Source organism: Fringilla coelebs (assembly GCF_963513975.1).
Source record: "Fringilla coelebs genome assembly, chromosome: 14".
Classification (NCBI taxonomy): domain Eukaryota; kingdom Metazoa; phylum Chordata; class Aves; order Passeriformes; family Fringillidae; genus Fringilla; species Fringilla coelebs.
The window spans coordinates 1,452,513-1,477,441 of record NC_140040.1 but is presented as its reverse complement, the minus strand read 5'-3'; the positions used below and the strand labels follow the sequence as shown (position 1 = coordinate 1,477,441).

Below are 24,929 nucleotides of genomic sequence, written 5' to 3'. Positions count from 1 at the left end.
AGCAGAGAGGGAGGAAGGACAGGGCCTTCCAGGGCTCGCAGCGCTCGCCGTGAGCTGGAGCTGGACGGGCTCCTCTGGTGACCTTACAGCACAGCACCGGACAATGAGCTGTTCCAGCAACTCCTCTTCTTCCTGGCAGATGGAATTGCTGATGGAATTTATCTGCCTACTCGTGGAAATAAATAAGCAGGAGTTTATTTCCTGGGAAAAAGGATCTTTTCAGCCTGCCAGGCAGCTCTGCTTCTGCCTCTCACTAACGGAGGGGCCGGAACGGGGGGTCTGTGTCACCCCTGTCCTGCTTGTGACCCCCCCACGATCCCACCCTCACTGCAGGAGACTCCACCACATTTTCCTGGAGGCTGAGTGAAGTTCCCAGGCCCCTCAGCCCAAGGAAGCCCTGCAAACCTTCAGCAGGATGAGCTGCTGAGTGCCCCCACTGAGCGCTCCCCTCCTCGGATGTGGGACCAGTCTGTCCCCATCAGTTCTGCTGGGAAGGGCACAAAGCTTACACCAAACTGGACTTGCAGTGACCCAGCTGCCAGAAACCATGGTTAAAACACAACATTCCTGAGATTCCTGTCTGAACTCCACTTATCCCCCATCTCCAAGGGTTCCAACTGCACCCACCAGCACAGACTGGACTGGAACACCCCAAGGAAATCAGTTTTCCCTGTGATTGTTCCACCTTTCAAACAGCACTGCTGACTCCTACGGCAATTTCCATCTGCAAAGAACTTTCCTAGGACCCCTTTCCAAATGTGATGTCAAAGGGCTCTGGAATATCACCCGGGAGGTGACTCCACATCCGCCCGTGGCTCTGAGTGCTCCGTGCCTGGCAGAGGAATCAGCACCTGGAATCTGCATTCCCCCAGGGAACTCTGGCTTTGCTCTTTTCTGGACACCGAGGCCATCAGTGATTTAAAAGTGCTTTGAGATCCTGATAGGAGAGGTGTTATTAGCCAGGGAGCACAGAAACTGGGAATAGAAAAGCCTGGGAACTAACTTTAATCAGCTTAACCAGGCAATTAAAGAGCTGTGCTGAGCCTGGAAGTTTCTGTTCCGTTCAGGATTTTAACACTTCAGTGTGAAGTGGAACAAAATGCCCCGAATTTCAACATCCCACTTCCATGAGGGAAAACGAGCACAAAAATTTCCCTGCAAATCCACTGGAATGTTTCAATCTCAGCTGAGGAAACTCATGCACTTTAAACCCTTTAAAAAAAAAAAAAAAACAAATTTGAAATATCTTATTTCAACACCAGAAGAATGCAGCTCCCCAGCCAGATCCCTAGGCTCGGGATGGAAGCCTCGGACCTGGTTTTGTCCCCCTAAAAGAGGGAAAAGTGTGGAAAATAAAAAGTGATCCAGCTCTGCCTCCCTGGGAGCCCAAGGCAGCACCTCCTGCCTGCTGCAGCAGGTTGGATCAGGCCCTTGGAGAAGACACAAAACTCCTCTCTCTCCCCTGGCCAGCCTGGGTTTTGTGTCTGATCCAGAACTAATGGATTTGGCTCGCATTCCTCGCTGCTGGCTTTTATCTGCTCTCCCTTTCAGCTGGGAATTGTGCTACCAACCTCCTGTCACCCAGAGGGTGTTAAGTGACTCCAAGAGGGACAAAGGCCCACAGAGCTGCCAGATTTCCTCTCTGCAGAAGCTGGAAGGCAGAGGTTTTTTCTCCCTCCTAAAAGACCACAAGCTTCTGGCTACGGATCCACCTTTATTTAGGATTTATATAATCCCAACTAGGCTTCAAGCAACAAGAAAACTTTAAATGGTGGAAGGGGATATAAAGAAAACAGGCAAATGGAGCCTTGGTGTTTAAAATAGCCATTTTCCAAAGGAGAAAAGAACCCAAAATGGGATTTCAGTTCTTCCCTTACAGCTGTTCTTAAAACCTGACAGTTTAATTCAAGGGGCACCACAGTGTCGCCTCCTGATAACATAGAAAAACATCCAGTGCTACCAGAAAACAAAAGGAAAAGTCCATTTCCAAGTATTCTAACTGCTAGGAGAGATGGAAAACAGGCCATTCTAACTGCAGAACAGTTATTTGGAAGCTGAACAAGCAAAGGAACTCTTAAGAGAATAAAAGTGTGTTTAGTTTGTAACGTTTCCCAGTGCTGAGGACAAGGGCAGGATCCCTGGGGAGGGATTTCTCTGCTGCCTGTGCTCCAGAGGCTGCTGGGGACTCTGCAGCCAAAAATCACCTCCCAGCAGCCCAAACCTTCCTCCCCCACAAACTCTGTTGAGTTCTCACCTTCCACAGGTCCTTCTCCAGCTGCTGGAATTCTTTCATGGGGTTATTTCAAAGCTGTTGCCATGGGCAGAATAAGTGTCCAACCTTGAGGAGATCCTTTATGTGAAACAGGAATTTTGGGATGCTGTCCATGATGTCTGGGAGGGCTGGAGGTGGCAGGAATGGGAGCTGCCACTGCCACCACCGTCCCAAGTCCCACAGCCTCCCCCTTGAGATATCAGTTGCACTTCTTTTGGTCAAATCCCACTGGCACTGCCCCAGAAATCCCCCAGGTTTTACCAGCAAATCCATGGGACTCACTCCCTTCCCTGCTTCCAGAGTTCCCCATCTTCCCTCGCAGACATTGCTGAGGCCCCCCTGGCCAGGCAGGGCCGTGCTCTCCTCACTGCTGCACTCAGGGCAGTGTGCAGGGCATTAACCTTGGCTCCAAGTGTTGGGAATTGATCTGCTGCTTCCCAGTTCCAGCATTCAGCTCCCCAAATTGCTGCTCCCCAGGGAGCAATTTGCCACGGAAATAATCCATTTGTCACTGCAGGATTTGAAATCAAGGCTCCAGAGCCTGAAGTGCAGCCCGAGCTCCTCCACCATTATTAGCTCCATCCATTTCAGAAGCTTCTCTGCACGGAGGGTGGGATGATAACAGAGCCTCAGGGGCAGAGCTGGGAGGCTTGAGAGGCTCAGCTAATTGGAAATTAAAGGCAAGAAAGAAATTCTTTGGACTCTTAGGCCAGGAAGAGATGGAGCTTTTAGCGTTCAGCATAATAAACATAAAGAAAGGAACATCACAGCCCCAAACTCCAGCATTCCTTTGGTATTTCTGTCTCTGCTCGAGAACAGAAGCCACCACCAGACCAGTTTGGCTGCTGCAGGTCCTTGAGTGGGCAGGAAATCCCTCCAGCCCCACTCCTGCCCCAGTTGCCAAGCTGGGAAGTTTCAGGCCAGCAGCTCAGGATGGTTTTTAAGGGCAGATGTGGCCACTTTGTGCCCTGAGTGGGCAGTGGGGGCTGCAGGCACCAAACACACCCCTGTGCTGGCCCTGGGTCCCCCCAGCCCCTGAACTGCACTGTGTGGGCTGGGAGATTGATCCAGGGTAAAATAATTCCAGGAAAACAAACCAAGTTATTTTTAAGCCCAGTCAGTCCCATGATCCAGGAGGTGAATCTGGGAGAGTGCCCCACAGCAAGGTGTTACTCCTCTGGCTCACAGGTGAAATCACAGACTGCATTGCTGATAAATTAGTTTATTTTTCCTCATGAGTTCTTCACCTCACAACTTTTAAATCTGTACAATTTTAGGAAAGGCACTCATTTAAAATTCCCCCTATTATCCAGCTGTACAACAACTATTCCTATTTAAATTTAAAGCAGAAGCTTTGTCCCATTAAACCCAGATAATTTATTATCTGCTTCGTGTCCTTCTACTCTAAACAGACACGTCATGGCTTCACTTACTTGCTTTCAAGTGCAACATTTCCCTCCAGGATCTGTGTCCTGAGATTACTCCAGGAATGAGGAATGAGGCTTTGCTGTGCTGGGAGGGGAACAAACCCCATGGCTGCTCAGAGCAAGTTCCAGGGGCAGAGCAGCATCTTCCAAAGTGCAGCTGTGACAGAGCAGAGGAGGGAGCAGCAGGCAGGGGACAGGGAGGAGGTGGCCAGAGCAAACTCTGGGGACTGAGGAGCGTGGCCAGGCCAGGGCCCAGCTCTGATCCTGGGGAACTCTTCCTAAGCAGCACAAAACCCCACCAAGGGCTGTTGCCTCACGAGGATTTGAGGGCTGACAGGACTGCCAGGGAGCTGCAGCCATGGACTCCCTCCTCTGGTGGGATTTTACAGTGAATGCAGGGCTCTGACAGCCCAGTGACAGAACTGCAGAATCAAAGTCACTGAGGCTGGAAAAGACCTTGGAGATCGTGGAGTCCAACCCTAGCCCAGCACCACAGTCACCCCAGTGCCACATCCACGTGGTGTCAACACTTCAGGGCTGGGGATACCACCACTGCCCTGTGCCAATGCTTTTCTCCCTTCCCATGAATAAAATTCCCTGATATTCAACCTGACCCTCCCCTGGCACAACTCTCCTCCTGTCCCTGTTCCTGGGACCTGTCCCTGTTCCTGGGACCTGTCCCCTCCTGGCAGGAGCTGTGCAGAACCAGGAGGGCCCCCTGAGCCTCCTTTTCTCCAGGCTGAGCCCCCTCAGCTCCCTTGGGATTCCCCAGCCTTTTCCAGCTCCCTCAGGATTCTCCAGGCCCTTTCCCAGCTCCCTCAGGATTCTCCAGGCCCTTTCCCAGCTCCATTCCCCTCCCTGGACATGGAGAAGCCCCAAAGCAGGGTGGAGCAGTCCCAGCAAACGGGGAGCCCCTGGTTTTATCCGTGCTGACAGACCCACAGCTGCTCCCAGCCCTGAGCTCCCCTCTGAGCGAGCTGCTGACCACATCTCCCAAGCCTTGAGCTGTGTCCAAACAAGGAGGAATGTTATGGATGAGCTGGAAATGCCGTGATACACTTGAAGGACAAGCAGGAACATCCTAAGAAATGTGGGCTATAAACAAATGCCACTTGCAGATGTGCAGGGATCCCTGAAATGCTGGCTGGGATTCCTGAGAGGTGCAACAGCAAGAGCTGACCCAAGGGCTGTTCTCATTCCAGTTTAATGGGATTATCCAGCTTCATGAGACACACAGCAGGAATTACCATGGAGGGGATGGCAGGTACACAAAGCATGGGATGGGGGAATGGGAGGGTTTGGGATTACAGGAGGGCAGGAGCCAGCAGCTGAGAGCCTGGAGCTGGTGGGAGCACTGCAGCTGGCACAAGAGCAGAGCTCTCCAGCAGCTCCAAGCTCAGCTGGGGAGGAATTTGAGCTGTTTCCAGGTCCAGAGCACCTGGATTTTCCTAAGGCAGCATAACATCACACAGACAGGGCACGTGTGCTGTGGAAAACACTGGAGGGGTGGAAGTGGAGCAGTTGGTGGGACAAATGGAGAGTCATGGAATGGGTTGGGTGGGAAGGGATCGAAGAGCTGACCCTGCTCCACCCCCTGCCATGGGCAGGGACATCTTCCACTATCCCAGACTGCTCCAAGCGTCTCTGGGCATTCTGTGCCAGGGCCTCCCCACCCTCACAGGGAACAATTCCTTCCTTATATCCAAACTAAACGTCCTCTCTTTCAGTCTGAACCCAAACATGCTCAGGCTCCCTCCAGCTGCTGCCCTGAAGGCCCAGAGGAGGCTGGTTTTGCTCCAGACAGGTTTATTGGAGACAGGGAAGGGTGTGGAACAGGCTCCAGGGCAGAGCAGGGATCTGCCCTGTGGGACTGAGCAAAGGCTCTGTGTTCCCCAGGAACTCTGGCTAAAGGAGAGCTGCAGCCAGGCTGGGGAAGGTTTGCACAAGGAGAATTCCTGGGACAGCATGTGCTGGAAATGGGGTCAAGAGTTAAGGGCTGATGCCAAGGGGCATTTCTGAGCCCAGAGCACCAGATGGGAAGCGTGGCTTGGAGCAGCTTTGGAGCAGATTTTTGGAAATGAAGGAAAGCCCTGAAATGAACAGCTGACCCCCAGCTCCCCACAAATGTCCTGCACCATCCACTGGCAACAGAATCCTGGAATGGTCTGGGTTGGAAAAGACCTGAAAGCTCATCCAGTGCAGCCCCACTTCCACTGTCCAGGCTGCTCCAAGCCCTGCCCAACCTGGCCTGGGACACTTGCAGGGATCCAGGGGCAGCCACAGCTGCTCTGGGAACCTGTGCCAGGGCCTCACCACTCCTACAAGGAAGAATTGCTTCCCAATATCCCACCCATCCCTGCCCCCTGGCAGTGAGGAGCCATTCCCTGTGTCCTGTCCCTCCAGGCTCTTGCCCAAAGTCCCTCTCCAGCTCTCCTGGAGCTCCTTCAGGCTGGCAGGGGCTGTAACCCCAATCCAACACTTACCTGAACACAGTCCCCACCTTTCCTGAAACCATGACCTGGGGAATGTTTGCAGCTACACATGGAAGGAATTGAGGGCATTCTCCCTGGATCCAAACCCCTCAGCTGTGAGCAGGAGGGATCCCTGGTTTGCACCCAGAACTCACAGATTTGGGGAGAAAGGAAAAACAGGTTGATGTCCAGAGTTCACAATGGAAATGAAATGTTAAAACAACAAGCTACAGGCAAACAAAACATGGGCAGTTTGGGCAGGGCTCTCTGGCAGCTCTGAGTTTCCTGACCTGTCCTGTGGCTCCTGTTGGGGCAGCTGAGTGAGCAAGGCTGGGTGGAAGGAGCAGGAGTGATCCAGGGCATTTTGGAGCAGATGGCAGAGTCCAGAGAGCTTTACAGCTGACCCAATCCTCACTGGAGATACCATTTAGGGAAAGAGCTGGGGGAAGAGAGGAGTAGAGGCTAAACCCTGAGCATGAGGAATATAAACACTGGCCCTTTTGGAAGAGCAAGTGATGATATCATGCACACATCACACCCTTCCTGTGTAAACAGGAGTGCCAACAGGAGCAGGCATTGCAAACTGGATGTCCAGCTGCCTCTGGGTAGCTCTGCAGGGCTGCAGCCATCAGTGAGGCCACGAGCATTTCTTAGGATCAGACTCTGGTGCTTTCAGGCACTTCCCAAGCTTCTCGCAGCCTGGAGGGGCCCAATTCTGTTAAAAACAAACAGAAATAGACAGAAAGATGATTCACACCAAGTATCTGCTAAGCTCTCATGATCCTCACAAAGACACTTTTATGTGCTGCTTGAAAAATGAAACTCCTCTTGCAGCCTAAGCCTCTGGGCTCATAAACTTCCCCACTCCAAACAGTGCTCAAATCAAAGCTGGGGAAGGCTGCAAATGCTGTGCAGCAGATGATTCCCTCTGCTGGCACACTCCAGCCCTTCCTGGCCTCTCCCAGCCCAGCTTGCTGGGATGCTGGGCACCCTCCTGCCTCTCCTGTGGAAGCACAGAGCAAGCAGAGCAGGAGGTTTTGGGGACAGCCCAGTTTTCCTGGGATCCAGGGGAGTTCCCAATTTCAGCACTGCAATATCCAGGCACTGTCCTGGGGAGGCAAAAGGCAGCAGAAGGCCAAGGGTGTGAGAGAGATAAGAATGCTGGTATTTTAATGAGTGTTTTGATGGAGGAGTCCATGGGCAGAGGGAGCAGGAAGCATTCCTGAGACACCTCTTCCAGTGCCTGCACACCAAAACTATTTGTTTGCCTTGTTTCCACGTTTCTTGAGCTACCTGGATGTGTGGAACAGAAAAAGGAGATCCACTGCCAACCTCAGCTTCCAGAGGGATTAATGGAGGAAGGAATTTGGATAGATGAACATTTCTAATTTCATTGAGGTTTTGCCATTGAAAATTTGGGATTGTGGTCATGGGAAGGGCAGGTAACACTTCCCACTCTGCCTTCAGGAATCTTTTGTGCCTCCCTCTCTCAGGTCTGCCCATCCATGGGACATTCCTGCTGTCCCCTATTAAAGGCCAGTTCAACACTGAGCTCTTGCCTTTCATTTGGCTGATTTTCACCCTGCAAGTATTTCTGTTTTTTTGGAATTAAATTCTTACAGAAAAGAAATCCTCAACCCCAGGAAAAAAACCACTGGAGCAGGTTTTTGTTCCATGGAGCTGACAACAGATGGCAGTGAGACACCAGCAATTCCTGCAGAGGAGCAGACACAGAGGGAGCTGTGCTGGAGACACCTCTGCACCGAGGGCTCCGCAGGCTTTCTGAACAATTAATGTCTTTTTCTAAATCTGTTCCTCTGGTTTAAAATGTGCAGCCACGGCTGGAAAATTCAGAGCACTCTGCAGAAGGAGCTGAGAGCCAAAGGAACACACGAACTGCAATGTTTGTCCTTTTGAAGAAGCAGAACAATAAAGGGTCTGTGCTGCCTCCCGCAGCCCCGGGGACACCACGTGTGCCAGAGCCAGCCCCGAGCCACAGGAACAGCTTCTCCCACACCTGCAGGGCAGGAAAACCCAGCAGAGCTGCCTCTGGGGGAGCTCCCTGGACACTGGGATCCAGCACAGATGGGCTGCAAACACCTCCCTGCTCCTGCTGCCATCACTGCTCTGCAGGAGCTGCTCAACGATCCAGCTGCTGTCCTGGGATCCTGCAATGCCTGGGGGGGAAGGGACCTCAAGCCCACCCAGTGCCCCCCCTGCCATGGCAGGGACACCTCCCACTGTCCCAGGTGCTCCCAGCCCCGTCCAGCCTGGCCTTGGGCACTGCCAGGGATCCAGGGGCAGCCACAGCTGCTCTGGGCACCTGTGCCAGGGCTGCCCACCTTGCCAGGGAACAATTCCCAATTTCCAATATCCCCTCCAGCCCTGCCCTCTGGCAGGGGGAGCCATTCCCTGGGTCCTGTACCTTCGTGGCCTTGGACACTTCCTTGAACACTAACACACACTTTGGTTATGTGTCAGTAAAGACAATTCTCCTCCTCTCTCCCAAATACATCAAACAAACACCCTTATCAAATAATCAGGTGGCAGGAGATAGTGGCAGTAAATTATCTCTATCTCCCAGCATCCCCCAAACCAGATTCAGCCCCCAAATACAATCACTCCCTAAAGGTTTGCATATCTTCATTTCTGCTCTCCAGAGGCAGCAATCTGCTGCCTGATGTTTTGGTGCAGTGACCATGGAGTTCCCCTGTGAGGAGTGTACACAGACTGGAAAACTCACTCTGCTTCCTGCTGGGACTGGAACATTTCTCCTGGGACTAGGATCCCCCAGCCCACTGATGGCCTTCCATTTGGGAAGCAGTTTTGGAAGAAAAGCCTTTGCAGTGCAGGGCTCTGGCAGCAGCCAGGCCCTGGGGACAGTGCCTGAACCCAAAAGGTCCCAGAGGAGCAGAGAACAGTGTTTATTAAGGGAAAAGTTGAATAAGGAAAGAAAACACAGAAACAATGGGACCTCCAATCTTTTTCCTATTTAACATCCAAAAATAAAGAGATGGGACAAAGCTAGGGGAGATCTTTGCCTTGTTACTGTGGGGACACAGCTTTTTGCTGGTGACAGGCCAGAGACAGCAGGTTCTGACTGATTCAGGAGATTATTTATTTATTTATTTATTATGAGGAAGATTTTGCCTGTTACTATTTTGTAACAGCCTGTTACAAGATTTTGTCTGTAAGAAGATTTTGCCCGTTACTATTTTGTCTGTCAGCCCACAGACACATTCCCTCAGATACACAACCTCCTGTCAAGTGACAACCTCCCCCAGATTATCCAGTTCCTCTCCCAGGTTCTCAACAAACCAAGCAGTGTTTGACAGGGAAGCCAAACTGTAACTTTCCAACAGGAGACTTGAAAGAGAAAACAGAACTGAAAAAGTTCAATTTCAATAAAGACTTTGGAAAATTCAGGCATGGGGGGAATTAGAGGAGACAGAGCAAGACCAAAGATACATCACTGAAAATGTCCCTTAGAAGACTCAAAACAAAGAGGGCAGGGACAGATGGGAGATTGGGCAGGAATTGTTCCCTGGCAGGGTGGGCAGGCCCTGGCACAGGTGCCTAGAGCAGCTGTGGCTGCCCCTGGATCCCTGGCAGTGCCCAAGGCCAGGCTGGACAGGGCTTGGGGCACTCTGGGACAGTGGGAGGTGTCCCTGCCATGGCAGGGGTGGCACTGCATGAGCTCTAAGATCCCTTCCCACCCAAACCACTGCAGGATTGCATGATTCCAGGATTTTGAGAATTGCAGAAGGGGATTAGACAGGGGAAGAAGGATCTGCCCTGTCTCTAAGCAAGGAAGCCACCAGCAGGTGACTGTGCATCTCTCCTGCATCCCTTCCCACCACTGACAGTTTATGAAACCTTTACAAACTGTATTTCAACCCAAGGAGCCCCCAGAGCATTTGTGCTTCAGGCACTCACCATGACAGCCTGGTCACACACGTTCAGCTGGGGCTGGCCTGGCACCAGGGTGGCCTTGTGCTGCTGCACCAGCCCTGAGATGTGCTCCACAGCCTGCTGGTACTCCTCGCTGGCAAAGCTGCAGGGGGAAAAGCACAGGGGTTACTGCTGGGGCTTCCTCTGCTGGCCACAGGGAGGAGGAGATGTGCAAACGTGCTGCCAGCTGCCCACGGGTCTGCAGGGAATGAAATCCAGGCTGGCAGGGTGCAGGTGCTCTGCTTAGGGCAACCAGGATGGCAGTGCCTTGTCCTCCCTATAAATCACCTGGCTTCAGAGCAGCTCAGCCTCCCAAACTGCTGCTCCAGGGGCCCCAAACGTTTCCTCCGTGCAGATCTGCTAGGAGCTCATGTGGGCTCCCAAGGGAATTGTCTAAGCAAATAAAAGGGCATTTCTGGGTTGTCCCTCGGATGATTATCCAGGGACACTTCCCAGACACAGGACAAACACCTTCCCAGACAGCTTAGGGCAGGAATTTCCCAAGGCAGCCCTTCCAGCGTGTCCCACCTGAGGTCAGCAGCTCTCCCCACTCTCCCCCCTCCCAGGAGCTCTCCTGAACACCTGCCCCGGCGGGGGCGTTTGCTGCAGGGAACAGAAGGGAATGTCAATATTTTGTTTTACAAGAGTGTTCTCAGGAAGGGTTTCAAACACAACCCCGGGCCAGTTAAACTCCACAACCACCAAGGAAATGAACTAAAATTATGCAAACAGAGAGGAGAAGAATAGAAGGGCCTTGTCCAAGACAAGAATACCTCCCCCATTCCACAAAATGCCGAGGTTCTGCCCCATCCACATTCCTCCACTACAGCTTGATTACTCCAAGCTGGGAGCCATCTGCCATGCCCCAAAATGTGGTTCTGAACGACCAGATCCTGACCCACCTGATTCCTCCAGCAGCTATTTTCTGGAGTGGCTCAGGGTGCACTTCACTACTATCTCAAGTATTTCTAAAAAGCAGGATTGCTAACAAAGATCTCTCTTTGTCCATCACCTTAAGAGTCACTTAAAAAACCACCAAGAACCCCACAGAGATCGGCAAATTCCTTGTGAAGATAAAAGAAACAATGCAGCTGGGTCCTGACCTCGGGCTCCCCCTGCTCCCAGGCCAAGCTGGCCAGCAGCCCCACACTCCAGCTAATTTCCTTCTTTGCAAAACAATCACATTTGGAAGGCCAGCGATGTGCCAAGCGTTTCCAGTAAACCCTATAAATATCCCAGCTGGGCAGGCAGCCAGGGGGAGGCTGATTGTGGGGCTGGGCTGAGCTGTGCTGATACAGAGCAGGAAGGGAACGTGGGATGAGGAGCTGGAGCTGCTGCTCTCACACCCAGCTGCCTGGATCCTGCTGGAGAGAGCTGCAGGACCACCCTGAAATCCAGAGGATCCGGAGAAGCTCCCGGATTTCACAGAATCTGACAATTCTGGAATGGTTTGGGTGGGAGGAGATTTACAGCCCATCTCATCCCACCCCTGCCACAGCAGGGACACCTTCCACCATCCCAGGTGGCTCCAAGCCCCATCCAGCCTGGCCTGAGACACTGCCAGGGATCCAGGGGCAGCCACAGCCAGGGCCTGCCCACCCTCACAGCCAGGAATTCCTTCCCAATGTCCATCCATCCCTGCTCCATGGAGGTTGGTTCTCTTTCCTTGACCCCATGGAAATCTCCATTCCATGGGGGTTGGTTTTCCTGCCTTGGCTCCATGGCTCAGTTTTATCTCAGATATTCCTGTGCAGCTCCACAACATGCCCCAAAATCCCACATCCATGGATTTGTGAAGTATTTACTGACTGCACAGGAGTTAAAACTGCCTCCAGCCCTAAGCAAGTGCATTTTGAGACAAAATCTGCAAGAGTGCCTGGAATTTGCATGTAAAATGGGGTTAATTACCTCATGGTAATCAGCCAGAGCTGTTGAGGGAGCTGGGAACCTCTCCTACCTGGAGTCCCATCCTTTCCTGGGCTGCAAGGCCAGGTTTGCTGCATTCCCTGCTCCAAAAAGAGGGGGAATTATCTGTCCAGGTGCCTGGGCACCATTGTCCGGGAGGAGCAGCCTCCAGGGCGAGCTGCATTTCCTATTCCAGCTCAGCAATCCCGGGAAGGAGAGCTGGGAATAGCACTGCAAGGAGGAGAGGGTGAGCAGGTGGTGTTGTGAGGAGCTTGCTAAAAGAGATCCCCCAGCGTCCATGAAATTATTCCAGGCTCAGAAGGAGGGAGCAGAGTGGACAAAGTCCAGGGTCATTACACTAATTGACACTTTACCTCCGGGAAGTCCCTGGAGATGCAATCAGGGCTGGATTGGAGAGCAGGGTCCCAGGCACAGGTGTGGGCTGTGCTTCCTTCATTTACTGTAATTGTGCCTTGGCAATCTGCTCCATCCTCCCCCCACAGCTCCTGGAACCTGCTCTGCTGCTTAACCCCAGCGTGCCCTCCCAGCAAAGCCAGCTGTGCAGGGAGGAGGGCTGGTCTCACCCAGGGGCAAACTCTGCTCTAAACCCTGCTCCTTGGGGTTCCACCTGCAGGGATGGCTCTCTGCCCTCATTAAATGCACCCTCAAATAGATCAGCACCCAAATCAATGCAGGGGCATTTCCAGCAGGATTTCAGGGTGATTGTTTCACACTGTCTGTCCTGGAAGTGATGGGGCCATGGTGAAACTGAGGACTGGGACAAAATGGGAATGATATTTTATAAAAACTCCCATACTGGGACTCACAAAAACCTGACAAAGGGCTCTAGACCAGGCTGGACAGGGCTTGGAGCAGCCAAAGGTGATGAGTTTTACCCAGCTTAAAAGGCCCCTTCCAATCCACACCATTCCAGGATTCTATGGTTCTAGGAACAGCAGCTCTCAGATTGATATGAAGTTATGGGAAGAGCATAAAACGTGGCTAATGATACTTCACTTCCTTCTCCCCTGGAATGATTTTAATTAAAACCATTATTTTTAATTCTGAAATACACCCAGATTCTGATAATTTGATTTTATCTGTTATCAGTGCTTTGAGGCTTCGCAGCACCGTGGTATCCAAGTCTTGATCTTGTCTTATTACTCAGTCTTCCTCAGTTCCTCTCTTCTATTATCAAGTTTATTTGCAATTTAAGGTCTGCACAACGCAGGAGGCAGAGACAGGTTTGGGGCTCTGCTGCTGGAATTACTGGAGAGACTCAGAGGAACCAAAGGAAAACAAACGAGGAACCAAAGGCTGAAGGTGGCCCTTACCCTGAGCCACCCCTGGTCCAGCAGCATTTTGGGCCCAGATGCCTCCCTGGAGGCATGAGGGGCATGTGGCCATGGGAAACCTTGGAATTCCAGAATCATCCAGGCTGGAAAAAGCCTCCAAGGTGGGAGAGCCCAAGCTGTGATGATCAGCACACTCCCTGCAGCCAGGAGATGTGGAGCTGCTGATCCTCCACCTGCTCACCTATTTTCATGGAAGTTTTCCCTCCCCAGCTCCCAGAATCCTGGATTTCACTGCCAGGAACCCCGGCACTGAAATGGCAAAGGGGATAAAGGTGGAGTGAGGAGTAAAGTCTTAATCTGGGGGGGGAACTGGTGACAGGAAAGAACAGCTATCCACTGATCCTGCTGCTGGCTGCTCCTGTGCTATTCCTGAATCACAATTTATGTTCTGAGATCTTTGGGGCACTTTCTTGTGGCTGCAACACTGCCTGGCCTGTCTGTGAAGATGATGGTGAAGATGATGGCAAACTGCATTTTTTCCAGCTGGTTTGTGCAGCTTTTTCCTCCCAATACTCCTTTTCTTGCAGCATGGCTCCACCCAGAACACCTGAGGGCTGTGGGCTGATGAAGCACGAGCTCCAGGTTGGCCCCAGACCCTGGGAAAGAGCAGCCAGGGACCCAGAGGTGTTTGTGCCCATGCCCAGTTCTCCAGGCTGATGATTCTCCTCCACAGGTGGGTTTTATTTCCCCCTCTTCCCTCCAGCTGGCTCTGTACCAGTCCCAGCTGGCTCCCCTGCTTCTTCCCACCTTGCTGCAGCCAGTCCCAGCGTGGTTGGTGCTCCATGGTTGTTATTGCCACCTCTGAGGCTCCTCAGCCACAATTTCCACATTTTAGTGTCACCTCTGCTGTGGCAGCTGCTAATTCACCCCTGCAATGCAGCTGGTACCATCTCTCTTTTCCAAGATGAGGAGTCAGCATCTCCCCCAGGCACAGTCCTTGCTCTCTGTTATAATTCACATTTTCCCCCCTGTTTTGCACCTTCTCTCTCTTCCCCACAGCCAGGTTTGTGCCCTGAGCACTAAGGTGAGACTGGCAACTTTTCTGTCAGATCCTTTCCCCTTTAGCTTCCCTTCAGGAGCTCCTTCCCTTTTTTTTCTGGCTCCATAACCACTGCAATTACCTCTCTGATGATTTCCTGAATTTTCCATCTGCTCGAAATAGGCACTTGTGAGCTCTCTTCTTAATTAATGTGTTCTAAAATCATTATGTTCATCAACCAAGCCTTATCACTTCCATTTTCTTCCATAATAGTAAAATCCATTGCCCTAAGTAAAACACAGGAATTTTGATGTTCATAATTCAATAAACTCATTGCTCAGAGCAGAAGCTGCTACAAAGCTGGAGTAACAACAAGGTGTGAGCAGCCTGTACTTACCCTGTCCTCACTTGTTACTAAGCTTTGCACCTCTGGCTCAAACTGGCAGCATTTCAGAGATTTCTGTTATAAATTCCTTGGCTTCAAAACACTTTCTCTACTTAAGGCTGCATTAGGTATTTTACCAACTGTATTTTTAGCTGTGCCAGCTTTGCTTTTAGATATATGTTTTTATATATCTCTAAATATATAAATATAAAATATTATATCTATTTATTTATATAAATCATTATGCAGTATTTTAGTAAATGTCTGTATAAACAATAATCTGACTCAGATAATAAAACTGGCAACTGCTTGTGAAGATGGTAGCAACAGATAATTTTGCTGAATTTGTCACATTGGAGAAACAAGTTCCCTCTGTGGTACTTAGCACACACACCACAGCCCAAAGATAACAGAATCTGGCCAAGGAAAAAACCTATCAGATCTTTTAGTTCTGCATTTGGATAAATTTGGTAACAAGGGCAGTTATTGCATCCAGGGAGGAAGCAAAGCCCTGCTCAGACTCAGGGAAATGCTTCTGCTTTCTGTGCTGCCCCTCACACATTCTTGCTTACAGTTTAAAGTTGAGAGCTATAAAAAAAGAGATTTTCTGTCCCCAGCCTGCACTGACCTGGTGACAAAAAGGCACAAAGGGCTCAGCTCTCAGCACCAAGGATGAGGTGACTCCTACACAAGGGTCCAAAGGGGCTCCAGGAGAGCTGGAGAGGGGCTGGGGACAAGGGAGGGAGGGACAGCACACAGGGAACGGCTCCCACTGCCAGAGGGCAGGGATGGATGGGAGACTGGGAATGAGGAATTGTTCTCTGGGAGGGTGGGCAGGCCCTGGCACAGGTGCCCAGAGCAGCTGTGGCAGTGCCCAAGGCCAGGCTGGACAGAGCTGGGAGCACCTGGGACAGTGGGAGGTGTCCCTGCCATGGCAGGGTGGCACTGGATGAGCTTTGAGGTTCCTCCAAGCCAGCCCATTCCAGGATTCCAGGACATTTCAGGGCAAAGGAGCAAACACAACTGTGTCCCTTGGCAGAAGATGGGGGGCAGAGGGGGTCCAGCCACATCAGAGGGGCAGCAGCAGCAGGAGAAGTCCCAGCCATGGTGGGGGGGCTGTTCCCAGAGCAGCTGAGGGCAGGGGGGCAGCACCAGAAGGGAACCATGGGCAGGGTGCTCAGCAGTGCCAGACCTGTCCCCACACCTGGCAGGACCTCCTGGAATTGCCTGAGCCATTCTTCACTGCATGTGCAGCTCCTTTTGCTGGCACTGTCTGCAGGCAGGCTCCAGGAAATGCAGGAACAGTGTGAGGAAGAGGAAGGACTTGTCCTGCCTCACCAAGAGCCCCAGGGAGCTGCACATGTTACTGCTGCCTCTGGGTCTTGCAGGGCTTGCATCTTCAGGGATGCCCTCAGCAGCCCCTTGAACAAAGACTGAAAAGCTTTGTTTGATTTTTGGAAAAATAGGTTCTTCCTATCCACTCATCTTCCTAATACAGAGTAACAATCATGGAGTGGTTTGGGTGGGAAGAGACCTCAAAACTCATCTAGTTCCAACCCCCATGAGATGACTCAAATCGTGGTGGGCTTGGCAGGGCCAGTTAATGGCACTTGATGGTCCTAAGGGTCCGATCTTAAACATTCTCTGAATCTATAAAGCTGCAGCCTTGAAGAACTGTCCCTGTGTGTGCTGCACAGGCAGTGTCCCACCCCTGCAGGTCAGGGGTGCTGCTGCAGGTGACTGAGCTGCTGATTCCTGGCACTCCCTGGCTCTGAGATCCCAAACACAGAAGCAGTGAATCCCTCTGGAGGTGCATGTGAGGCCAGGCCCTCCTGAGCAGCAGGGACACCCACTGCTGGTGGCTTTGCACGTGACCCCACTCCAAACTCATGAAAATCAAGAGAGATGACAGATTATTAAAATCATTTCAAGGGAGGAGAAAAGGCTGCACTAAATAAGGAATAAATGTAATAAAAAGTGAGCAAAAGCAGGCAGGGAGAACAGAGGCAGCACGTAGGGACAGACAGATGCAGGCTGGGAGCAGGATGCTGGATTCCCTTTGGAGAAACATTAGTGTGGGGACTCCCAGCAGGCTCCCTGCCAAGGGGGATAATTAAGCTAAATAAAAATACACACCAGGAACAGCTCCACAAATGAGGATAATTTAATTACCACATTCGATAGAGCAGACCCACTTCCCATGAGTTTTCCATTGTGACCAGAGAGGAGACAATAGCAGCAGAATGTGCTGGAGAAAGGAAGAGTGATGTGCTAAAACCAGGGTTTCTATTAGGGGCTGCATAATAAACACCAGCCCAGCTCTCCATAATCGGGTCATAATCTTGCCATAAAATTCAATCAGAGCAACAGCTTGTGAATATCCAAAAAATCAATGCAGCCATATGAGAAATGATTGCAGTTGGAACCCTGGAATTTATTTCAATGCTCACTCCAGGGTGGTGGGAAGGAGCAGTGGAATCACAGGCAAGCAGGTGCTGCAAACACCCCTGAGGGAAGAGCTCCTCTGCCTCAAATCCAGAGAAAACACAAACAGTACCAGAGAAGCCCAAATTCACAGAGTATTTAGGGCTGAGCTCTAGAGCTCATCCAGTGCAATCCCCTGGCAGGGCAGGGTGACCTGGAGCAGGTGACAAAGGTGACACACACACAGCAGGCAAGCTACAGCTCAGTTACTGCTACCCGTTATTTTGGGTTTTGGAAAAAGAGATTATTTCTGCACACTCATTTCCTGAATCAGAATCACAGAATCCTGGAATGGTTTGGGTTGGAAGGGTCCTCAAAGCCCATCCAGTGCCACCCCTGCCACGGCAGGGACACCTTCCCCTGTCCCAGGTGCTCCAAGCCCCGTCCAGCCTGGCCTGGGACACTGCCAGGGATCCAGGGGCAGCCACAGCTGCTCTGGGCACCAGGACCTCAGCACCCTCCCAGCCAGGAATTTCTCCCCAATATCCCATCCATCCCTGACTCTGGAAGTGGGGAGCCATTCCCTGTGTCCTGTCCCTCCATCCCTTGGGAACCAAGCAGTTGTTAAATTCCCCTGGAATGCCAGCCTGGTTTGGTTTCACTGAGCTGTATTTCCAGTCCTGGGGCTGCAGCTGTGCTCTGTTCATTAGTGCTGGAATGCAGGGGGAGCAGAGCCCCCAAAGAGCTTTACCCACTGCTGATGCCCCTCTGAAGTGCTCAGTTAAGTGAGAGAGAATGGAAACATTTTCCCTCCCTCCTCTCTCCAGTGCAAACACTGTGGACAGCACAGGCTCAGCTCCTCTGGAAGGAATGGGGTGAGTGTGTCCACTCAATTATTCAAACCAGCTGAGTAATTGCAGCCCTGTCAGCTCAGGAAACATCTCTGCCTCTCCAGGCTGCTGCACAAACCCAGTTCTGGGCAGGCAGCCCCTGTTCCTCCTTGATTTATTTCCACACTCTCCCTATCAGAGCCCCTGGAAGGGATGAGGCTGCGTGTCCCTGGATTTGCTGCAGGGAGGGAGGCAAGGAGGGAGGTGGGGACACCTTGGGAGCATTTTTGGAGGTGGCAGAGCTCTTTGTGGGCTCTGCTGCCTGCTGACTGCATAAATCCTTGTGGGAATCTCTCAGGGCATGGTGTGTGCCAAAGATAAATATTACAATAGCAGGCTTAGAGGAAAATGGATTCAGACAGCCAGGAGAGCCCGAGGAAGGAGCAGGCTTGGGCACAAGGTTCTCCTGCTGAACACCCTCTGGAGAAGCTGGGCTAGGAGACTGGAAGGTGACCAGTCTGCCCTCCAGAGACTCCAGCACCACACAGGTTATTTCTCCCCTGGCCCCAGAGCTCCCCAGCAGCTCTGTTTGAACGTGCTGCACCCAGCCCTGGCCTGGCCAAAAATTGGTGTTTCCCTCCTCCCCAAGGGGCTGCAGGACACACAACAGCAACAACCAGGTCCATGAGCACACCCATCTCGCCTGACCACCCAAACACAAGGTTTCTGTCCCTTCTCCTGAGAAAAAGCCAGCAGGAAAGCCATTATTTCCCAGCATGGCTCCCTGGGATAGCTTGTAAGCAGATTTCAAGAACCAGCAAATAAATTCTGCACAGTGACACTGCTGAGTTTTCAGGACAGCCCATGAGGTGGCTCACCTTAAGGGGTACTTCTCCCCAGGGTCCCTGCCCAGGTGGAAGAGCAGGGGCAGGTAAGTGTGCTCCTCCTGGGTGTGTGTGGTCACTCCAGCCACGCTCTGGCCAGGACAGAAATCGATGCCCTGCAGGAAAAAGGAGAGAGGTCATCAAAGGTGATGCAGGGCAGGCAGCAAAACTTGAGTTGATGCCACTTTCTCCAGCAAAACACCAACAAACCTCAGGATTATTTTAAACCAAGAGTCCACTTCAATCTCCAAAACACATTCTGAGCTGGTGGGGTAAAATAAGGTGAGCAAGTGGTGTTGCACTAAGAGCTGAAGCAAGGCCGTGCATTCTTGTCTTCTAAAAATATAATCCCAATAAAATATTCATTAAAATGAAATGGCAGAACAAAAGACAAAGAGGTGGAAGCATTTAATCATAAAAATTCTGCACGTGGAAAGGATTTTCTGGCTGGTTTTTCTGGCTTTGGAAAGCCCCAGGAAGACGGGATTGCTTGACACTTTTGATCAAAACCAAAACCCCAGGAGAGACACAAAGACACCCTGAGAGGCAGCAAAACTCCCCTGCCAGCACCTGAAGGATCAGTTTCTCTGAGAAATGAAGCAAATCTGGTTAATTTTATAAAAACTGGTGTGTTTTCAATTTGATTCTTGGCAGGCTGGTAATGAGGGTCTCACCTGGGCATGGCAGTGGGGATGGGAGCACTGCAGGAAGGGGAGACATTCCCACATTCCTGTCTCTGACCATCTCGGGGGGCACAAGGTGGGACTTTCCCTGCAGCAGCAGTGGATTTGAAGAGCTCAGCTCCTGGAAATGTCCTGAGGAAGCAGCTGGGAGCAGCAAGGGGTTAAATGCTGGCTGGGCACCAGAGCTGCCAGCTCCATCTGCCCCAGCCCTGCCAGCCCCCTCTCTCCCTCCCTCCTTCCCCAGCCCTGATTTGCCAGCTGGGAGCTCCCTAATCCCTGGCCTGCAGCCTCCAGGGCCACAGAGCCCATTTAAACCCAGCCAAGAGCCAAAAATGCAAAAGCACTCATTTCCCTGGGCAGGCAATAAAGCAGGGCCCCCAGCCCAGCCCAGCCCCAAATGGACTTGTTAAAGCTGGGTTTTACAATTCCAGCCCCCACACTGTTCCTCACAATCCCAAAGTGCCCCAAGACATGGACAGAGACATGGAGAGCAGGTAAATGGGAATGTTTCAATGCAAGTGGGAAAGCAGCTGTAGCATTTGCTTATAAAACAAACTGAAAAGGCTCTCTACAGATGTTGGTAGGATTTGATTGGCAAACAATTTTCTAAAAATATCCCGTGTTTTTAATGGACAGCTGGTCAGTGGAGCAGTTAATATTCTGCTTTTCAATAAAGCAAGAAGTTTAGAAGCCCATGAAATCCCATTTATCTGCACAGGGCTATAGATTCCTGAATCACTGACTGGAAAAATAAGGGAGTTGCTTGATAGGTTGGAGTGGCCCTACCAATAATGGACTTTAAGTGGATACAAAACTGATTGACCTTCCCACCCTGTGATGCCACAGGCCTCTGAAACACACAGGGAAAAGAGATTTTTGTGGGTTTTTTTCCCCACAAAAGGACCAGTTAATGAAAAGGTATCAAAGCCTCCATAACAACCAAATTATAATTTGGATGCAAATCAAACAAGCAATTTAATTAAGAGTCTGCTAATTGGTACAATGCTCCTCGCTGCAAATGCTTCAGTGTGAAAGATTTTCGTCTCTGGGGTGTTTGTTTAGACATTGCTCTGTTTCTGTTTTATCTTGTGTTTCCCAGGAAATCCTTGTAGCCCAGACTCCAAAACACAACCCCAAAGATTCCCAGGAAAGAAAATGCTGGGACAATTTGCCTGATGCCACCAGCCCAAAGCCACCTGTCATTCTAATTTTAGCACTCGGCGCCCTCTTGAAAAGCAGTCCAATGGAGAAAAGTCAAATAAATAAATAGGTAAGTAAATAAAACCTAAAGAATACAATTTTAGGACATTTCTAAGGCATTCCAACTTTATCCCTGCAAATAAAATGGAATATTACTATTTTTATGTACTCTGTGAGTCCATATTCAACCCCCAGAGAGACCTTCAAAGATTTTCTATCTATTCATCAACAAATTAGTAAAAAAAAAAAAAAATTCATTATTATTTATTTTGTACAGGTAGGTTTGGCGATGTTTGGAGCTGGAGAAGAGCCAAGAGCTGCCTAAGCCTGTCCCACCCAGCAGGATAACACCAGCCAGTTCCACTCTCCTGTTATCCCTAAAGCTGTTTATTGTCACACTGCTCATAGCAAGATGCAGGCATCAATAATTTGGACACATTGCTAATTCTTGTCCCTGCTCCCTATCCAAGGTAGTGGGTGGAGTCCCCCTCCCTGCAGGGGCTCAGGGAAGGACGGGATGTGGCTCAGTGCTCCTCTCACCTGGGGACTGCTCCCAGCTTGGACTCCATGACCCTGGGGGCTTTTCCAACCTCCAGGGCTCGCTGATCAAACACAGCACAGAGGTCACTCCCTGTGTTTCAGCAAACTCCTGGGGCTTTTCTCCTCCCTCACAAAAGCCAGAAAACCAAACCAGAATGTCCTGTCTGGAGCATCTCCTGCCTTCTAAGGGAGCCCATGCAGAGCATCAAAGCTCCTGCCCAGCTCTTACAGTGTTTTGCACCACCAGAGAAACTTGCTTGCTGCAGGAGAGATTCCACCAATCCTTTCCTTCAATGATTCTGATTAAAACATGACATTCCCTGCCCACCAGGTGAACCTTCCAGCCATCACCATCCCCGGCCTTCTCAGCAATCTCACAGCCTGGGTTGTTTTTCCATCCCTGGGATGCAGCAGCCCTTGGCTGCACAGCTTTAATTTCCAGAGCAAATGGCCCACAGATGCTGTGTCAATATAGACATGAGACAAACACAGCCGGTTGCCAGTTTGGGCTCCCTGCCAAGAGATGGAATCACCACTTGTGTTAACGGGAGCCCTCTGGCAATTCCTCAGCCTGGCTGCAGCCCAGCTCTGGCAGGGCCAGGAGCCACCCCAGCCCAGCTCTGCCTCCTGCTCTGCTCTCCTCGCCCCCCCAGCACCACCAGGGCACCAAAAGCAGGTGAGTACTGCAAGCAGAAAAGCACAGCTGTCAATTAAAGCCTGGGATTTTTTGTTTCTTGCTGTTTGCCACAGCACAGGCAAATGGTGCCCTTGGCCTCCTGGCCATTCCCAGGGAAATCCTCCTTGGGATGAGCAGCCAGCTCCAAGTGGGGGTGCCAGGCTTCAACCCCTGCACCCAAAACTGCTGCTGATGGGTTAAGAGGCTGGAAGAGACCCTGGGATGGGCAGCCCTTGGGGATGATGGGCAGCCCTGGGAATGATGGGCAGCCCTTGGGGATGATGGGCAGCCCTTGGGGATGATGGGCAGCCCTTGGGGATGATGGGCAGCCCTTGGGAATGATGGGCAGCCCCTGGGGATGATGGGCAGCCCTGGGGATGATGGGCAGCCCTGGGGATGATGGGCAGCCCTTGGGGATGATGGGCAGCCCCTGGGGATGATGGGCAGCCCTGGGGATGATGGGCAGCCCTTGGGGATGATGGGCAGCCCTTGGGGATGATGGGCAGCCCCTGGGGATGATGGGCAGCCCTGGGGATGATGGGCAGCCCTTGGGGATGATGGGCAGCCCCAGGGATGATGGGCAGCCCCTGGGGATGATGGGCAGCCCTTGGGGATGATGGGCAGCCCCAGGGATGATGGGCAGCCCCTGGGGATGATGGGCAGCCCTTGGGGATGATGGGCAGCCCTTGGGGATGATGGGCAGCCCCTGGGGATGATGGGCAGCCCCGGGGATGATGGGCAGCCCCAGGGATGATGGGCAGCCCCGGGATGGGCAGCGCAGCGAGCTCCGATCGATGCCTGGTTCATATGCTCAGAGGACCAAAATCAAATGTCATTATTTGTGAGGTTCTACTTGACTTCACATCCCCGGTGCAGAAAAGGCTTTATCGATCCCTTCACGTGCAGGAGAAGGGCAATGGCAGAGCCTGACTGGAATAACCCCTCTGGCATTTCGCATTAAAACAATAGCGGCAGCTTTAAAGCCACAGGAGCGCTGGCTCGGAGGAATCCCACGGAAGGCTCCGAACAAGCTGACAGCACAAAGGTTGATGTTATCAGCCCCTCTCCCACAACCAAAGGGCGTTTTCCACGATTTTTCCTTCATTATTTTTTCCCCTTCTTGCCTCAGTACTCTTGGGAGGTACAAGGGCTGTTCTGTGCTGGATGCTTTTGGAGGGAGGCAGAGAAAAGGAAATTTCCTTTCTGCTCCCTCCCATTCCTGCCTCCTCTATCCTCTATCTACATTAGAAAATGCCTGAGGACTTGCTGCCTACTCTGGTAAATTTACAGAAAACACCCATGTTTTTACTTTTTCGGACCCCTACTTTCAAAAAACCCCAGCATTTGACAGGTGGCTGGCAGTAAAAGTCCTGTGTGTTTTCACTGTCCAAGAGGGATCTCCCCAGGTTTGTCCCCAGTTCTCTATTTGCTCCTGCACACATGGCTATTTTCATCACTGCTGATTTTTGCTTCAAGGAAAAAAAGGTGAACAACAATGGAAAAGCTTTGATATCCACCAGTCCTGGAGCAGCAGGGACTCAGCCCACATGCAGGAGGGAGATTTTTCTGCCTCTATCAAACTGTTTAAAAATACAAACACATTTTTCAAGTCAGGCTTCCTTTCATCTCCCTCTGTCCCATTTATCACCTCTTGAATGTCAGAGATGTCAAATTATGTAAACATGAGCCACCTATATAGATGGAAGGCAGGTAAACAGCTCCAAATAAGCATCCTGTGCAATCCTCGGGGAAAATGTCCCACAAAATGCTTACTCCCACTTGATTCTGTGAGTGAGCCTTCCCTTCATGCCTTCAAGAGACCACCCCCTCAAGAATCAAGAAATCCAGTTAATCCAACAGAAAAGGCAGCATCAAGGTATCCTCCAGCACTGAGAGAGACTACAAGACTTCCTGACAGGAGTCAGACTAGAAAAAAAAAATTGCTTGGGGGTTAAAAAATAAACAAACAAAAGCTGGGAAGAACAGAACAGCACAATTCATCTGTGTGTCAGATGACAAGCCCTAATCCCAGGCCATAAGGCAGAGGATGCAGACCAGTAAGGGCATGCTGCTGTCATGGGACTGGGGGATGACAGCAAACCTGTGTGCTGCCTGCATGGGATGTTTCCAGAGCAAATATTCCGAGTGCCAGATGGAGAGGAGCCTTCAGAGCCCTGCTCTGCCTTGCTAGGCTGTGCCTGCTGCAGGCTGTGTCTCTCTGGGACGTTTTATTTGTGTGAACATCCTTTATTACTGAACCAACTCACACCCCAGTCAAACACAGCTTTCCAGGTGAGGGGCCACATCCTCCCTCACCATCCTGCTCATCCCAAACAGGCCCAGGACAGGCACCAGCTCCCCATTTTCCAGTATCAGCATGAAAATGGAGTTCTGGCTGCTTTAATGAGATAATCCCATCTGAAAGTCAAACAAAAATGGGAATTAAACCCAGGGCAAGTTATCTGTATCTGTGGTTTTCCACACAGTCAATTACCAAGGGAATTCTGAAAGTGAAAGGAGGGCTGGCTAAACCCTCTGTCAAAACCATGAAATATTCCCCTACCCATAAAACAAACCTCTCCAAAATGTGCAGGCAGCTGTTTTGCCACATCTGGCCAACTTCAGCTCTCTTTCCAATGGATGACAGGAAAACCACATATTCCAGGTCTGAGCGGGGACCTTCACACAGAGAGTTTCATATCTGGAAGTCTCACTGGATTCACAATGAGGAAAGACCTCTAAAGATCATACAATTAACAAATCCTCATTAGCTGGAGTTCTACTGGGATGGCAAGTCAACCTTATTGAACAAACAGCCAACAGTCAGAATTCCAAATGCCACAGATGTGCATGGATTTATAGTTGTTTTTCAAATGGAATTAGCAAACAAAGTGGCCTTTTTGATTCCAGAGTCCAATATCAACACAGCTGGGAAGCCCAGTCACTG

At 51.2% G+C, this 24,929-nt stretch overlaps 1 protein-coding gene across 2 annotated transcripts in view; it reads right to left on the bottom strand.

Moving 5' to 3' along the window:
* Nucleotides 1–6,068: 6,068 nt before the first annotated feature.
* GALNS (galactosamine (N-acetyl)-6-sulfatase) overlaps nt 6,069–24,929 on the bottom strand; it is a 40,754-nt gene continuing 21,893 nt past the window's right edge. For both annotated transcript variants that reach the window (XM_084214909.1, XM_084214908.1), the window contains 3 exons: nt 18,878–18,999; nt 10,107–10,224; nt 6,069–6,885 (listed from right to left, as the gene is read on the bottom strand). In XM_084214909.1, coding sequence (XP_084071035.1) covers nt 10,120–10,224; nt 18,878–18,999 — 227 coding nt within the window. In that variant the 3' untranslated portion in view covers nt 6,069–6,885; nt 10,107–10,119. The remainder of the gene's footprint in view (nt 6,886–10,106; nt 10,225–18,877; nt 19,000–24,929) is intronic.